Below are 18,171 nucleotides of genomic sequence, written 5' to 3' on the forward strand. Positions count from 1 at the left end.
GGTGGTGATTGTAGGTTGGTGGTGGTGATTGTAGGTTTGTGCTGGTGTTGATTGTAGGTTGTGCTGGTGGTGGTTGTAGGTTTGTGGTGATTGTAGGTTTGTGGTGGTGGTGATTGTAGGTTTGTGGTGGTGGTGATTGTAGGTTTGTGGTGATTGTAGGTTTGTGGTGATTGTAGGTTTGTGGTGATTGTAGGTTTGTGGTGGTGGGGATTGTAGATGGTGGTGGTGGTGATTGTAGATGGTGTTGGTGATTGTAGATGGTGGTGGTGGTGATTGTAGGTTTGTGGTGGTGGTGATTGTAGGTGATAGTGGTGAGTGGAGGTGATGGTGGTGGTGATTGTAGGTGATGGTGGTGGTGAGTGTAGATGGTGGTGGTGATTGTAGATGGTGGTGGTGATTGTAGATGGTGGTGATTGTAGGTTTGTGGTGGTGGTGATTGTAGGTTTGTGGTGATTGTAGGTTTGTGGTGATTGTAGGTTTGTGGTGGTGGTGATTGTAGGTTTGTGGTGGTGGTGATTGTAGGTTTGTGGTGATTGTAGGTTTGTGGTTGTGGTGATTGTAGGTTTGTGGTGATTGTAGGTTTGTGCTGGTGGTGATTGTAGGTTTGTGGTGATTGTAGGTTTGTGGTGGTGGTGATTGTAGGTTTGTGGTGATTGTAGGTTTGTGGTGATTGTAGGTTTGTGCTGGTGGTGATTGTAGGTTTGTGCTGGTGGTGATTGTAGGTTTGTGGTGATTGTAGGTTTGTGGTGGTGGTGATTGTAGGTTTGTGGTGATTGTAGGTGTGTGGTGGTTGTGGTGGTGGTTGTAGGTTTGTGGTGGTTGTAGGTTTGTGGTGGTGGTGGTGATTGTAGGTTTGTGGTGATTGTAGGTTTGTGGTGGTGGTGGTGATTGTAGGTTTGTGGTGATTGTAGGTTTGTGGTGGTGGAGATTGTAGATTGTGGTGTTGATTGTAGGTGGTGGTGATGGTGTTGATTGTAGGTGGTGGTGATGGTGTTGATTGTAGGTGGTGGTGATGGTGTTGATTGTAGGTGGTGGTGATGGTGGTGATTGTAGGTGGTGGTGATGGTGGTGATTGTAGGTGGTGGTGATTGTAGTCAGTGGTGGTGGTGGTGATTGTAGATGGTGGTGGTGATTGTAGATGGTGGAGGTGGTGGTGGTGATTGTAGGTGATAGTGGTGAGTGGAGGTGATGGTGGTGGTGATTGTAGGTGATAGTGGTGGTGCTTGTAGATGGTGGTGGTGATTTGTAGGTGGTGGTGAGTGTAGATGGTGGTGGTGAGTGTAGATGGTGGTGGTTATTGTAGGTTTGTGGTGGTGGTGATTGTAGGTTTGTGGTGTTTGTGGTGGTGGTGATTGTAGGTTTGTGGTGATTGTAGGTTTGTGGTGGTGATTGTAGGTTGTTGGTGGTGTTGATTGTAGGTTGTGCTGGTGGTGGTTGTAGGTTTGTGGTGATTGTAGGTTTGTGGTGGTGGTGATTGTAGGTTTGTGGTGATTGTAGGTTTGTGGTGATTGTAGGTTTGTGGTGGTGGGGATTGTAGATGGTGGTGGTGGTGATTGTAGGTTTGTGGTGGTGGTGTTTGTAGGTGATAGTGGTGAGTGGAGGTGATGGTGGTGGTGAGTGTAGATGGTGGTGGTGATTGTAGATGGTGGTGGTGATTGTAGATGGTGGTGATTGTAGGTTTGTGGTGGTGGTGATTGTAGGTTTGTGGTGATTGTAGGTTTGTGGTGATTGTAGGTTTGTGGTGGTGGTGATTGTAGGTTTGTGGTGGTGGTGATTGTAGGTTTGTGGTGATTGTAGGTTTGTGGTTGTGGTGATTGTAGGTTTGTGGTGATTGTAGGTTTGTGCTGGTGGTGATTGTAGGTTTGTGGTGATTGTAGGTTTGTGGTGGTGATTGTGATTGTAGGTTTGTGGTGATTGTAGGTTTGTGGTGATTGTAGGTTTGTGCTGGTGGTGATTGTAGGTTTGTGCTGGTGGTGATTGTAGGTTTGTGGTGATTGTAGGTTTGTGGTGGTGGTGATTGTAGGTTTGTGGTGATTGTAGGTGTGTGGTGGTTGTGGTGGTGGTTGTAGGTTTGTGGTGGTTGTAGGTTTGTGGTGGTGGTGGTGATTGTAGTTTTGTGGTGATTGTAGGTTTGTGGTGGTGGTGGTGATTGTAGGTTTGTGGTGATTGTAGGTTTGTGGTGGTGGAGATTGTAGATGGTGGTGGTGATGGTGTTGATTGTAGGTGGTGGTGATGGTGTTGATTGTAGGTGGTGGTGATGGTGTTGATTGTAGGTGGTGGTGATGGTGGTGATTGTAGGTGGTGGTGATGGTGGTGATTGTAGGTGGTGGTGATTGTAGGTGGTGGTGATGGTGGTGATTGTAGGTGGTGCTGATTTTGGTGATTGTAGTCAGTGGTGGTGGTGGTGATTGTAGATGGTGGTGGTGATTGTAGGTGGTGGTGGTGATTGTAGATGGTGGTGGAGGTGGTGGTGGTGATTGTAGGTGATAGTGGTGAGTGGAGGTGATGGTGGTGGTGCTTGTAGATGGTGGTGGTGATTTGTAGGTGGTGGTGAGTGTAGATGGTGGTGGTGAGTGTAGATGGTGGTGGTTATTGTAGGTTTGTGGTGGTGGTGGTGGTGGTGATTGTAGGTTTGTGGTGGTGGTGATTTTAGGTTTGTCGTGGTGGTGATTGTAGGTTTGTGGTGATTGTAGGTTTGTGGTGGTGGTGATTGTAGGTTTGTGGTGTTTGTGGTGGTGGTGATTGTAGGTGATAGTGGTGAGTGGAGGTGATGGTGGTGGTGATTGTAGGTGATGGTGGTGGTGAGTGTAGATGGTGGTGGTGATTGTAGATGGTGGTGGTGATTGTAGATGTTGGTGATTGTAGGTTTGTGGTGGTGGTGATTGTAGGTTTGTGGTGATTGTAGGTTTTTGGTGATTGTAGGTTTGTGGTGGTGGTGATTGTAGGTTTGTGGTGGTGGTGATTGTAGGTTTGTGGTGGTGGTGATTGTAGGTTTGTGGTGATTGTAGGTTTGTGGTTGTGGTGATTGTAGGTTTGTGGTGATTGTAGGTTTGTGCTGGTGGTGATTGTAGGTTTGTGGTGATTGTAGGTTTGTGGTGGTGGTGATTGTAGGTTTGTGGTGATTGTAGGTTTGTGGTGATTGTAGGTTTGTGCTGGTGGTGATTGTAGGTTTGTGGTGATTGTAGGTTTGTGGTGGTGGTGATTTGTAGGTGTGTGTTGGTGGTGGTGGTGGTTGTAGGTTTGTGGTGATTGTAGGTTTGTGGTGGTGGTGGTGATTGTAGGTTTGTGGTGATTGTAGGTTTGTGGTGGTGGTGGTGATTGTAGGTTTGTGGTGATTGTAGGTTTGTGGTGGTGGAGATTGTAGATGGTGGTGGTGATGGTGTTGATTGTAGGTGGTGGTGATGGTGTTGATTGTAGGTGGTGGTGATGGTGTTGATTGTAGGTGGTGGTGATTGTAGGTGGTGGTGATGGTGGTGATTGTAGGTGGTGGTGATGGTGGTGATTGTAGGTGGTGGTGATTGTAGATGGTGGTGGTGGTGATTGTAGATGGTGGTGGTGATTGTAGGTGGTGTTGGTGATTGTAGATGGTGGAGGTGGTGGTGGTGATTGTAGGTGATAGTGGTGAGTGGTGGTGATGGTGGTGGTGATTGTAGGTGATGGTGGTGGTGCTTGTAGATGGTGGTTGTGATTTGTAGGTGGTGGTGAGTGTAGATGGTGGTGGTGAGTGTAGATGGTGGTGGTTATTGTAGGTTTGTGGTGGTGGTGGTGATTGTAGGTTTGTGGTGGTGGTGATTGTAGGTTTGTCGTGGTGGTGGTGATTGTAGGTTTGTCGTGGTGGTGATTGTAGGTTTGTGGTGTTTGTGGTGGTGGTGATTGTAGGTTTGTGGTGTTTGTGGTGGTGGTGATTGTAGGTTTGTGGTGATTGTAGGTTTGTGGTGGTGGTGATTGTAGGTTGGTGGTGGTGATTGTAGGTTTGTGCTGGTGTTGATTGTAGGTTTGTGGTGGTGGTGATTGTAGGTTTGTGGTGGTGGTGATTGTAGGTTTGTGGTGATTGTAGGTTTGTGGTGATTGTAGGTTTGTGGTGGTGGTGATTGAAGGTTTGTGGTGATTGTAGGTTTATGGTGATTGTAGGTTTATGGTGATTGTAGGTTTGTGCTGGTGGTGATTGTAGGTTTGTGGTGATGGTGATTGTAGGTTTGTGGTGGTGGTGATTGTAGGTTTGTGGTGATTGTAGGTTTGTGGTGGTGGTGATTGTAGGTTTGTGCTTTTGGTGATTGTAGGTTTGTGGTGATTGTAGGTTTGTGGTGGTGGTGATTGTAGATGGTGGTGGTGATTGTAGGTTTGTGGTGGTGGTGATTGTAGGTTTGTTGTGATTGTAGGTTTGTGGTGGTGGGGATTGTAGATGGTGGTGGTGATGGTGTTGATTGTAGGTATAGGTGGTGATTGTAGGTGGTGGTGATGGTGGTGATTGTAGGTGGTGGTGATGGTGGTGATTGTAGGTGGTGGTGATGGTGTTGATTGTAGGTGGTGGTGATGGTGTTGATTGTAGGTGGTGGTGGTGATTGTAGGTGGTGGTGATGGTGGTTATTGTCGACGGTGGTGGTGATTGTAGGTTTGTGATGGTGGTGATTGTAGATGGTGGTGGTGGTGATTGTAGATGGTGGTGGTGGTGATTGTAGATGGTGGTGGTGGTGATTGTAGATGGTGGTGGTGATTGTAGATGGTGGTGGTGGTGATTGTAGATGGTGGTGGTGGTGATTGTAGATGGTGGTGGTGATTGTAGATGGTGGTGGTGATTGTAGATGGTGTTGGTGGTGATTGTAGATGGTGGTGGTGGTGATTGTAGATGGTGGTGGTGGTGATTGTAGATGGTGGTGGTGATTGTAGATGGTGGTGGTGATTGTAGGTGATGGTGGTGGTGGTGATTGTAGATGGTGGTGGTGGTGATTGTAGATGGTGGTGGTGGTGTTGATTGTAGATGGTGGTGGTGGTGATTGTAGATGGTGGTGGTGGTGGTGGTGATTGTAGGTGGTGGTGGTGGTGGTGATTGTAGATGGTGGTGGTGGTGGTGATTGTAGATGGTGGTGGTGATTGTAGATGGTGGTGGTGATTGTAGATGGTGGTGGTGATTGTAGATGGTGGTGGTGGTGGTGATTGTAGGTTTGTGATGGTGGTGATTGTAGATGGTGGTGGTGGTGGTGATTGTAGATGGTGGTGGTGGTGGTGATTGTAGATGGTGGTGGTGATTGTAGATGGTGGTGGTGATTGTAGATGGTGGTGGTGATTGTAGATGGTGGTGGTGGTGGTGATTGTAGGTGGTGGTGGTGATTGTAGATGGTGGTGGTGATTGTAGATGGTGGTGGTGATTGTAGGTGGTGGTGGTGATTGTAGATGGTGGTGGTGATTGTAGATGGTGGTGGTGATTGTAGATGGTGGTGGTGATTGTAGATGGTGGTGGTGATTGTAGATGGTGGTGGTGGTGGTGGTTAGTGATTGTAGATGGTGGTGGTGATTGTAGGTTTGTGGTGATTGTTGGTTTGTGGTGATTGTAGGTTTGTGGTGATTGTAGGTTTGTGTTGATTGTAGGTTGGTGGTGATTGTAGGTTTGTGGTGATTGTAGGTTTGTGGTGATTGTAGGTTTGTGGTGATTGTAGGTTTGTGGTGATTGTAGGTTTGTGTTGATTGTAGGTAGACATCTGCTCCTCACTGCTGTTCTCAAACTGCTTTACTCAAACTGTGGAATGTTTTTAATTGAATGTTTATTAACCTGCATAATGTTGTTATGAGATATTGATTTACCTGGGTAACGATGAATTATTGATGTACCTGGTTAACGATGAATTATTGATGTACCTGGTTAACGATGAATTATTGATTTACCTGGTTAATGATAAATTATTGATTTACCTGGTTAACGATGAATTATTGATGTACCTGGTTAACGATGAATTATTGATGTACCTGGTTAACGATGAATTATTGATGTACCTGGTTAACGATGAATTATTGATGTACCTGGTTAATGATAAATTATTGATTTACCTGGTTAATGATAAATTATTGATGTGCCTGGTTAACGATGCATTCTTCATTTACCTGGTTAACGATGAATTATTGATTTACCTGGTTAACAATGAATTATTGATGTGCCTGGTTAACGATGAATTATTGATGTACCTGGTTAACAATGAATTATTGATTTACCTGGTTAACGATGAATTATTGATGTACCTGGTTAACGATGAATTCTTCATTTACCTGGGTAACGATTAATTATTGATTTACCTGGGTAACGATGAATTCTTCATTTACCTGGGTAACGATGAATTCTTCATTTACCTGGTTAACGATGAATTATTGATTTACCTGGTTAACGATGAATTATTGATTTACCTGGTTAACGATGAATTATTGATTTACCTGGTTAACGATGAATTATTGATTTACCTGGGTAACGATGAATTCTTCATTTACCTGGTTAACGATGAATTATTGATTTACCTGGTTAACGATGAATTATTGATGTACCTGGTTAACGATGAATTCTTGATTTACCTGGTTAACGATTAATTATTGATTTACCTGGTTAACAATGAATTATTGATTTACCTGGTTAACGATGAATTATTGATTTACCTGGGTAACGATGAATTCTTCATTTACCTGGTTAACGATGAATTATTGATTTACCTGGTTAACGATGAATTATTGATGTACCTGGTTAACGATGAATTCTTGATTTACCTGGTTAACGATTAATTATTGATTTACCTGGTTAACAATGAATTATTGATTTACCTGGTTAACGATGAATTATTCAGGGTGTTGATGGGTTTTTTCCATCCTTGTTGCAGTGGGTTGATAGTTCCTGAGCGCTATGGCAACGAGACTGTTCCGGAGGTGGTTTCACAGTCTGGTTACGCCCTCCTCCACTTCTTCAGCGACGCTGCCTATAACCTGACCGGCTTCAACATCTCATATAGGTAAGCCCTGACCCAGCGTCTCCTACAGGTGAGTCTGGACAGTAGCTGCAGTAGCTCTTTACCAAAAGAGGAAAAGTGCCACTTTGTTTTGTCAGCTGGATTGCTAAATATAAAAAGGAGTAGCAGGAAGAGATAATGAAGTTAGTTAACCAGGCTAACAGGAAGAGATAATGAAGTTAGTTAACCAGGCTAGCAGGAAGAGATAATGAAGTTAGTTAACCAGGCTAACAGGAATTGATAATGGAGTTAGTTAACCAGGCTAACAGGAATAGATAATGGAGTTAGTTAACCAGGCTGGCAGGAAGATATAATGAAATGAGTTAACCAGGCTGGCACGAAGAGATAATGAAGTTAGTTATCCAGGCTAGCAGGAAGAGATATTGATGTTAGTTATCCAGGCTAGCAGGAAGACATATTGATGTTAGTTATCCAGGCTAGCAGGAAGAGATAATGGAGTTAGTTAACCAGGCTAATAGGAAGAGATAATGAAGTTAGTTAACCAGGCTAACAGTATGAGATAATGAAGTTAACCAGGCTAACATGAATAGATAATGAAGTTACTTAATCAGACTAACAGGAAGAGATAATGAATTTAGTTATCCAGGCTAACAGGAAGAGATAATGAAGTTAGTTAACCAGGCTAACAGGAAGAGATAATGAAGTTAGTTAACCAGGCTTGTTAGCCCTGACCCCCAACATCTTTGAAGGGCACGACACAAACGACCCAGAGTTCTGCTGGGTACTCCATGGTGATACAATTCAAGTTGTGGTGTCTCATCAGGACCCAGTGTCTCTCTCTCTCTCTCTCTCTCTGTAGTGTCTCATTGGGTCATTAATTGTCTCAATCATTTATTTACTAACTAACTAAATAATCACAGAAATGCAGAAACAAACAAACAGTAGATATGGTTACAAGGAAATGATAGGGGTGGTACCCTAGTGGGCTAAGCTGATATGACGGCTTGGTGGACAGAGGGAAGTGGGTGTGGACTGAGAGAGAGTGGAAAGACCAGAGGGATAACCACACACAGTTGATAATTATATTAATTGAAATGCTAATCCTTTGCACATGAACGCTCATTAATTCGGGAATAATTGCAGTCAGTATATATTTACGCCCATGTGTCGTCGTGATCTCTGTTGGAATCGTCAGTCCACACAGGCCCCAGTGTCTCTCTGTAGTCTCTCAACGTGCCCCAGTGTCTCTCTGTAGTGTCTCAACGTGCCCCAGTCTCTCTCTCTCTGTATTGTCTCAACGTGCCCCAGTGTCTCTCTGTAGTCTCTCAACGTGCCCCAGTGTCTCTCTGTAGTGTCTCAACGTGCCCCAGTCTCTCTCTCTCTGTATTGTCTCAACGTGCCCCAGTGTCTCTCTGTAGTCTCTCAACGTGCCCCAGTATCTCTCTGTAGTGTCTCAACGTGCCCCAGTCTCTCTCTCTCTGTATTGTCTCAACGTGCCCCAGTGTCTCTCTGTAGTCTCTCAACGTGCCCCAGTATCTCTCTGTAGTGTCTCAACGTGCCCCAGTCTCTCTCTCTCTGTATTGTCTCAACGTGCCCCAGTGTCTCTCTGTAGTCTCTCAACGTGCCCCAGTGTCTCTCTGTAGTGTCTCAACGTGCCCCAGTCTCTCTCTCTCTGTATTGTCTCAACGTGCCCCAGTGTCTCTCTGTAGTCTCTCAACGTGCCCCAGTCTCTCTCTCTCTGTATTGTCTCAACGTGCCCCAGTCTCTCTCTCTCTGTATTGTCTCAACGTGCCCCAGTGTCTCTCTGTAGTCTCTCAACGTGCCCCAGTCTCTCTCTCTCTCTGTATTGTCTCAACGTGCCCCAGTGTCTCTCTGTAGTCTCTCAACGTGCCCCAGTGTCTCTCTGTAGTGTCTCAACGTGCCCCAGTCTCTCTCTCTCTGTATTGTCTCAACGTGCCCCAGTGTCTCTCTGTAGTCTCTCAACGTGCCCCAGTGTCTCTCTGTAGTGTCTCAACGTGCCCCAGTCTCTCTCTCTCTGTATTGTCTCAACGTGCCCCAGTGTCTCTCTGTAGTCTCTCAACGTGCCCCAGTATCTCTCTGTAGTGTCTCAACGTGCCCCAGTGTCTCTCTCTGTAGTGTCTCAACGTGCCCCAGTGTCTCTCTCTCTGTAGTGTCTCAACGTGCCCCAGTGTCTCTCTCTCTGTAGTGTCTCAGCGTGCCCCAGTGTCTCTCTCTCTCTGTACTGTCTCAACGTGCCCCAGTGTCTCTCTCACTCTCTCTGTAGTGTCTCAACGTGCCCCAGTGTCTCTCTGTAGTGTCTCAACGTGCCCCTGTGTCTCTCTGTATTGTCTCAACGTGCCCCAGTGTCTCTCTGTAGTGTCTCAACGTGCCCCAGTGTCTCTCTCTCTGTAGTGTCTCAACGTGCCCCAGTGTCTCTCTGTAGTGTCTCAACGTGCCCCAGTGTCTCTCTCTCTCTGTAGTGTCTCAACGTGCCCGTGTCTCTCTCTGTATTGTCTCAACGTGCCCCAGTCTCTCTCTCTCTGTAGTGTCTCAACGTGCCCCAGTGTCTCTCTGTAGTGTCTCAACGTGCCCCAGTGTCTCTCTGTAGTGTCTCAACGTGCCCCAGTGTCTCTCTGTAGTGTCTCAACGTTCCCCAGTGTCTCTCTGTAGTGTCTCAACGTGCCCCAGTGTCTCTCTGTAGTGTCTCAACGTTCCCTAGTGTCTCTCTCTGTAGTGTCTCAACGTGCCCCAGTGTCTCTCTCTCTGTAGTGTCTCAATGTGCCCCAGTGTCTCTCTCTCTGTAGTGTCTCAACGTGCCCCAGTGTCTCTCTCTCTGTAGTGTCTCAACGTGCCCCAGTGTCTCTCTCTGTAGTGTCTCAACGTGCCCAATCTCTCTCTCTCTGTAGTGTCTCAACGTGCCCCAGTGTCTCTCTCTCTGTAGTGTCTCAACGTGCCCCAGTGTCTTTCTCTCTGTAGTGTCTCAACGTGCCCCAGTGTCTCTCTCTCTGTAGTGTCTCAACGTGCCCCAGTGTCTCTCTCTCTGTAGTGTCTCAACGTGCCCCAGTGTCTCTGTCTCTCTCTCTGTAGTGTCTCAACGTGCCCAATCTCTCTCTCTCTGTATTGTCTCAACGTGCCCCAGTGTCTCTCTGTAGTGTCTCAACGTGCCCCAGTGTCTCTCTGTAGTGTCTCAACGTGCCCCAGTGTCTCTCTCTCTCTCTGTAGTGCCTCAACGAGCCCAAACACCAAACCTGTCGACTGCTGCAGCCAGAATAACATGAAATAGAAGCAGACTGTCTAATGCTCATGGGTGTCTGTCATTCGTCGTTCTACAATATTTGACGTTGTAGAGTTTTATATTATGAACCCCTTAGCATACATCATTACACTTGATTGAACAATTAATCAGTATATTTAAATACCTTCTAATCTCATCACTCTTTCTTCCCGTCTTATGTCTCTCTCTCACCTCTTTCTTCCTCCCCTCCCCCTGTCACCTCTCTCTTCCTCCACTCCCCCTGTCACCTCTCTCTTCCTCCCCCGTCACCTCTCTCTTCCTCCCCCGTCACCTCTCTCTTCCTCCCCTGTCACCTCTCTCTTCCTCCCCCTGTCACCTCTCTCTTCCTCCCCCTGTCACCTCTCTCTTCCTCCCCCTGTCACCTCTCTCTTCCTCCCCCTGTCACCTCTCTCTTCCTCCCCTCCCCCTGTCACCTCTCTCTTCCTCCCCCTGTCACCTCTCTCTTCCTCCCGTCCCTTAGTGTGAACACGTGTCCTAACAACTGTTCTGGCCGAGGGGAGTGTCGCGTTGGAAACTCAACAGGTGCTGTATATTGTGACTGTGAATCCAATTGGAAGGGCGAGGCCTGTGATATCCCTTACTGCCTGTCAGACTGTGGTTGGCCTGACAGGGGACACTGCCTTCAGGACACAAAGACATGTCGATGCCAGCCTGGGTGGCAAGGTGGGCACAGTCTCTTATCTAACTAATAATTTCGGGGTATGTATGCTTATCGATCAGCACTCATACACTCAGCCACTAATGTTATTGACGTATAAGAGACTCATTAAATTGTCTATGACCTAATACTTACAGTTGAAGTAGGAAGTTTACGTACACTTAGGTTGTAGTCATTAAAACTCCAAACATTTCTTGTTAACAAACTATAGTTTTGTCAAGTCAGTTAGGACATCTACTTTGTACATGACACAAGTCATTTTTCCAACAATAGTTTACAGACAGATTATTTCACTTATAATTCACTGTATCACAATTCCAGTGGGTCAGAAGTTAACATACACTAAGTTGACTGTGCCTTTAAACAGCTTGGAAAATTCCAGAAAATTATGTCATGGCTTTAGAAGCTTCTGATAGGCTAATTGACACATTTGAGTCAATAGGAGGTGTACCTGTGGATGTATTTCAAGGCCTAACTTCAAACGCAGTGCCTCTTTGCTTGACATCATGGGATAATCAAAAGAAATCAACCAACACCTCAGAAAAATAATTGTATACCTCCACAAGTCTGGTTCATCCTTGGGAGCAATTTCCAAATGCCTGAAGGTACCACGTTCATCTATACAAACAATAGTACACAAGTATAAACACCATGGGACCACTCAGCCGTCATACCGCTCAGGAAGGAGACGTGTTCTGTCTCCTAGAGATGAACGTACTTTGGTGCAAAAAGTGCAAATCAATCCCAGAACAACAGCAAAGGACCTTGTGAAGATGCAGGAGAAAACAGGTACAAAAGTATCTATATCCACAGTAAAATGAGTCCTATATCGACATAACCTGAAAGGCCGCTCAGCAAGGAAGAAGCCACTGCTCCAAAATCCCAATAAAAAAGGCAGGCTACGGTTTACAACTGTACATGGGGACAAAGATGGTACTTTTTAGAGAAATGTCCTCTGGTCTGATGAAACAAAAATGGAACTGTTTGGCCATAATGACCATCGAAGAACACCATCCCAACCGTGAAGCATGGGGGTGGCAGCATCATGTTGTGGGGGTGCTTTGTTGCAGGAGGGACTGGTGCACTTCACAAAATAGATGGCCTGACTCAGTTACACCAGCTCTGTCAGGAGGAATGGGTCAAAATTCACCCAATTCTGCTGAAATTCATTTATTTTTCATTTATTTGACCAGTTAAGTTGACTGAGAACACATTCTCATTGACCTGGGGAATAGTTACAGGGGAGAGGAGGGGGATGAATGAGCCAATTGTAAACTGGGGATGATTAGGTGACCGTGATGTTTTGAGGGACAGATTGGGAATTTAGCCAGGACACCGGGGTTAACACCTCTACTCTTATGAGAAGTGCCATGGGATCTTTAATGACCTCAGAGAGTCAGGACACCTGTTTAACGTCCCATCTGAAAGACGGCACCCTACACAGGGCAGTGTCCCTACACAATCACTGCCCTGGGGCATTGGGATATTTTTTTAGACCAGAGGAAAGAGTGCCTCCTACTGGCCCTCCAACACCACTTCCAGCAGCATCTGGTCTCCCATCCAGGGACCGACCAGGACCAACCCTGTTTTTCTCTCTTTCTCTCACTCTGTTTTATAATTATTTCTCTCGCTGGGTTTCTCTCGCTCTGTTTCTCTCTCTGGGTTTCTCTCGCTCTGTTTCTCTCACTCTGTTTCTCTCATACGGTCTCTCACTCTGTCTCACTCGGTTTCTCTCACTCGGTTTTTCACTCTTTCTCTCACTCGGTTTCTCTCACTCAGTTGCTCTCATACGGTCTCGCTCAGTTCCTCTCATACGGTCTAGCTCAGTTGCTCTCACTCCATTTCTCTCATACGGTCTCGCTCAGTTGCTCTCATACGGTCTCGCTCAGTTGCTCTCACTCCATTTCTCCCCAACGTTCTCGCTCAGTTGCTCTCACTCCATTTCTCTCATACAGTCTCGCTCAGTTGGTCTCACTCCATTTCTCTCATACGGTCTCGCTCAGTTGCTCTCATACGGTCTCACTCTGTTCCTCTCATATGGTCTCGCTCTGTTTCTCTCATACAGTCTCGCTCTGTTTCTCTCATACGGTCTCTCTCTGTTTCTCTCATACGGTCTCGCTCAGTTGCTCTCATACGGTCTCACTCTGTTCCTCTCATATGGTCTCGCTCTGTTTCTCTCATACGGTCTCGCTCTGTTTCTCTCACTCGGTTTCTCTCGCTCAGTTTCTCCCATACGGTCTCACTCTGTTTCTCTCATACGGTCTCTCTCTGTTTCTCTCATACGGTCTCGCTCTGTTTCTCTCATACGGTCTCGCTCTGTTTCTCTCACTCGGTTTCTCTCGCTCAGTTTCTCCCATACGGTCTCACTCTGTTTCTCTCATACGGTCTCGCTCTGTTTCTCTCACTCTGTTTCTCTCATACGGTCTCGCTCAGTTTCTCTCATACGGTCTCGCTCTGTTTCTCTCACTCTGTTTCTCTCATACGGTCTCGCTCAGTTGCTCTCATACGGTCTCGCTCAGTTGCTCTCACTCCATTTCTCTCATACGGTGTCGCTCAGTTGCTCTCATACGGTCTCACTCTGTTTCTCTCATATGGTCTCGCTCTGTTTCTCTCATACGGTCTCGCTCTGTTTCTCTCACTCGGTTTCTCTCGCTCAGTTTCTCCCATACGGTCTCACTCTGTTTCTCTCATACGGTCTCTCTCTGTTTCTCTCATACGGTCTCTCTCTGTTTCTCTCATACGGTCTCGCTCTGTTTCTCTCATACGGTCTCGCTCTGTTTCTCTCACTCTGTTTCTCTCATACGGTCTCTCTCTGTTTCTCTCATACGGTCTCGCTCTGTTTCTCTCACTCTGTTTCTCTCATACGGTCTCGCTCAGTTGCTCTCATACGGTCTCGCTCAGTTGCTCTCACTCCATTTCTCCCCAACGTTCTCGCTCAGTTGCTCTCACTCCATTTCTCTCATACAGTCTCGCTCAGTTGGTCTCACTCCATTTCTCCCATACGGTCTCACTCTGTTTCTCTCATACGGTCTCGCTCAGTTTTTCCCATACGGTCTCACTCTGTTTCTCTCATACGGTCTCGCTCTGTTTCTCTCATACGGTCTCGCTCTGTTTCTCTCATACGGTCTCGCTCTGTTTCTCTCATACGGTCTCGCTCTGTTTCTCTCACTCGGTTGCTCTCACTCCATTTCTCTAATATGGTCTCGCTCTGTTTCTCTCATACGGTCTCGCTCTGTTTCTCTCATACGGTCTCGCTCTGTTTCTCTTGGTGTCTCATTGTAACCCCTGTATATAGCCTCATTATTGTTATTTTATTGTCTTACTTTCTATTTTATTTTTTCTTTCATTGATTTAGTAAATGTCTAACTCTTTCTTCACCTGCATTGTTGGTTAAGGGCTTGTCAGTAAGAGGTGAGGTTATATACCTGTTATATTCGGGACATGTGACAAATAAGGTTTGATTTGATTTATAGGGAGTAGGGTGCAATTTTGGAACACTGACAGCGTGTTGTCATGGAGACAGACTGTTTATTACACTGTCATGGTGCCTGGACAACAGAATACTGGAGATACGTTATAATCAGCTGTAGGCTTATTGATGCTGTCAGGCTCCAAATGGACCCATTCTCTCGTTTAGAGGTGAAATGGGGTTCAACAGGACATTAGTATTCTAGCTGGCAGCCTGGTGGGGGAAGTCCCAGGATGTCATTTATTTCATTATGAAGGTTAAGATATGAGGTTTTAGATAGTGGGCGTGTCCTAATAGCCATACTTGCATCCTTAATATAGGCCGTTTGAGTTGCGTTGCGGAAAATACTGTTTAATAGAATGCACCATTTAAAAATAATCTAGTGTACTTTAAATGCCTGATGTCATACTAATTTAGGCTTTGACAACAGCTGGTCATTAGATATGGGGATGCACTGCTCAAATCAACGAATAGCAGGAAACAACCTCACTACGCATTCTCAGAATACGCAAATAAACTTTAGAATTTGTAGATTTTGGTTTGAATGATATTCCACTCAGCTCTGCTCTTCATTTAATTAGAGGCTTTCCCACAATGCATTGGAAGAGGTGGACTGCGAGTGACAGGCCCTAGTTCTCTTCAAGTAGTCAAACAATAAAACTAGGCTACTTAAATGGGAAGATGCCGAATAGTGAAGCTCCTGCGGTGTTAAAATGTAGGTTAAGTAGTTTTTGTTCTCCTTAAAATGATCACGACTATTTTACCGTCTTCAGAGCTTTTAAATAAAATACTAAACCTTCTGTTAATTTGTGAATGTGTCGGCACCGGGGCCTTGGGATGTGGCTGCGTTATGAATGTCATGTTCATCAGGCCTTTTGAGTTGGACATATGGATTGGTTTAGTTTTTTTGTAGGCTACATATTTAATGATGTAATTTATGGATCAAGCAGTCATTCTGATCTTGTTCCCAATGATCAATGCTTTAGTTTATGGTGCATCCGACTGTTCACAGTTTTCTGTGCAATAGCATTTTGATTTGAACATTTTAAGTGTCCTATTTGATTTAATTTTATACAGCGCTTTGGTTCCATTAATAATTTGGTTCCATTTCAACATATTTACAGTTGAAGTTGGAATTTTACATACATCTTAGCCAAATACATTTAAACTCAGTTTTTCCACAATTCCTGACATTTAATCCTAGTAAAAATGCCCTGTCTTAGGTCAGTTAGGATCACCACTTTATTTTAAGAATGTGAAATGTCAGAATAATAGTAGAGAGAATGATTTATTTCAGCTTTTATTTCATTCATCACATTCCCAGTGTGCTTGGGGTCATTGTCCATTTGGAAGACCCATTTGTGACCAAGCTTTAACTTCCTGACTGTCTTGAGATGTTGCTTCAATATATCCACATAATTTTCCTTCCTCACGAAGCCATCTATTTTGTGAAGTGCACCAGTCCCTCCTGCAGCAAAACACCCCCACAACATGATGCTGCCACCCCCGTGCTTCCCGGTTGGGATGGTGTTCTTTGGCTTGCAAGCCACACCCTTTTTCCTCCAAACATAACGATGGTCATTATGGCCAAACAGTTCCATTTTTGTTTCATCAGACCAGAGGACATTTCTCCAAAAAGTACCATATTTGTCCCCATGTGCAGTTGCAAACCATTGCCTGGCTTTTTTATGGCGGTTTTGGAGCAGTGGCTTCTTCCTTGCTGAGCGGCCTTTCAGGTGATGTCGATATAAGAATCATTTTACTGTGGATATAGATACTTTTGTACCTGTTTCCTCCAGCATCTTCACAAGGTCCTTTGCTGTTGTTCTGAGATTGATTTGCACTTTTCACACCAAAGTACGTTCATCTTTAGGAGACAGAACGCGTCTCCTTCCTGAGCGGTATGACGGCTGCGTGGTCCCATGGAGTTTATACTTGCGTACTATTGCTTGTACAGATGAACGTGGTACCTTCAGGCATTTGGAAATTGCTCCCAAGGATGAACCAGACTTGTGGAAGTCTACACTTTTTTCTGAAGTCTTGCCTGATTTCTATTGATTTTCCCATGATGTCAAGCAGAGAGGCACTGAGTTTGAAGGTAGGCCTTGAAATACATCCACAGGTACACCTGCAATTGACTCAAATTACGTCAATTAGGGTTAGAAGCTTCTAAAGCCATGACATAATTTTCTGGAATTTTCCAAGCTGTTTAAAGGCACAGTCAACTTAGTGTATGTAAAACTTCTGACCCACTGGAATTGTGATACAGTGAATTATGAAATAAGAAAAGTGAAATAATCTGAAATAGCTCTGTAAACAATTATTGGAAAAATTACTTGTCATGCACAAAGTCCTAACCGACTTGCCAAAACTTTATAGTTTGTTGACAAGATATTTGTGGAGTGGTTGAAAAACTTGTTTAAATGACTACAACCTAAGTATATGTAAACTTCCAACTTCAACTGTATGTTTATTTTTTAAATATAATGTATGGTGTTCCTAAGTGATAGTCTGCATATAACCAGGCTAGTCGTAGCGACCAGGCTTGTTGTGGAGACCAGGCTAGTCGTGGAGACCACGCTAGTCTTCGAGACCTGGCTAGTCGTGGAGACCAGGCTAGTCGTGGAGACCAGGCTTGTTGTGGAGACCTAATACGTCACTCATTCATCTTCTCTTCCCCATCAGGTCCAGACTGCTCTCTGTCCGTCCCAGCCAACTCCTCGTTCTGGCAGCGGGAGGAGTACCCCGAGCCAGGTCTGGCCAGGGCTTCCCACAAGGCTGTAGTGGACCAGGGGATCATGTGGGTCGTCGGGGGTTACGTCTTCAACTCCTCAGACTACCAGATGATTACAGCGTAAGTACTGTATTTGTATTTATTAGGGATCCCCATTAGTTCCTGCCAAGGCAGCAGCTACTCTTCCTGGGGTTTATTATGGATCCCCATTAGTTCCTGTCAAGGCAGCAGCTACTCTTCCTGGGGTTTATTATGGATCCCCATTAGTTCCTGCCAAGGCAGCAGCTACTCTTCCTGGGGTTTATTATGGATCCCCATTAGTTCCTGCCAAGGCAGCAGCTACTCTTCCTGGGGTTTATTATGGATCCCCGTTAGTTCCTGCCAAGGCAGCAGCTACTCTTCCTGGGGTTTATTATGGATCCCCATTAGTTCCTGTCAAGGCAGCAGCTACTCTTCCTGGGGTTTATTATGGATCCCCATTAGTTCCTGACAAGGCAGCAGCTACTCTTCCTGGGGTTTATTATGGATCCCCATTAGTTCCTGCCAAGGCAGCAGCTACTCTTCCTGGGGTTTATTATGGATCCCCGTTAGTTCCTGCCAAGGCAGCAGCTACTCTTCCTGGGGTTTATTATGGATCCCCATTAGTTCCTGCCAAGGCAGCAGCTACTCTTCCTGGGGTTTATTATGGATCCCCATTAGTTCCTGCCAAGGCAGCAGCTACTCTTCCTGGGGTTTATTATGGATCCCCATTAGTTCCTGCCAAGACAGCAGCTACTCTTCCTGGGTTTATTATGGATCCCTATTAGTTCCTGCCAAGGCAGCAGCTACTATTCCTGGGGTTTATTATGGATCCCCATTAGTTCATGTCAAGGCAGCAGCTACTCTTCCTGGGGTTTATTAAGGATCCCCATTAGTTCCTGTCAAGGCAGCATCTACTCTTCCTGGGGTTTATTAGGGATCCCCATTAGTTCCTGCCAAGGCAGCAGCTACTCTTCCTGGGGTTTATTATGGATCCCCATTAGTTCCTGCCAAGACAGCAGCTACTATTCCTGGGGTTTATTATGGATCCCCATT

The 18,171-nt window shown here is 45.5% G+C and overlaps 1 protein-coding gene across 8 annotated transcripts in view; it reads left to right on the forward strand.

Moving 5' to 3' along the window:
• Positions 1-18,171, forward strand: part of LOC110498653 (attractin) — a 258,850-nt gene that overhangs the window by 55,179 nt on the left and 185,500 nt on the right. For all 8 annotated transcript variants that reach the window (XM_036955432.1, XM_036955429.1, XM_036955430.1 and 5 more), the window contains exons 4-6: positions 6,855-6,983; positions 10,697-10,899; positions 17,049-17,217. In XM_036955432.1, the coding sequence (XP_036811327.1) occupies positions 6,855-6,983; positions 10,697-10,899; positions 17,049-17,217 (501 nt within the window). The remainder of the gene's footprint in view (positions 1-6,854; positions 6,984-10,696; positions 10,900-17,048; positions 17,218-18,171) is intronic.

The sequence above is a fragment of the Oncorhynchus mykiss genome, chromosome 19 (genome assembly GCF_013265735.2).
Source record: "Oncorhynchus mykiss isolate Arlee chromosome 19, USDA_OmykA_1.1, whole genome shotgun sequence".
NCBI classification, from domain to species: domain Eukaryota; kingdom Metazoa; phylum Chordata; class Actinopteri; order Salmoniformes; family Salmonidae; genus Oncorhynchus; species Oncorhynchus mykiss.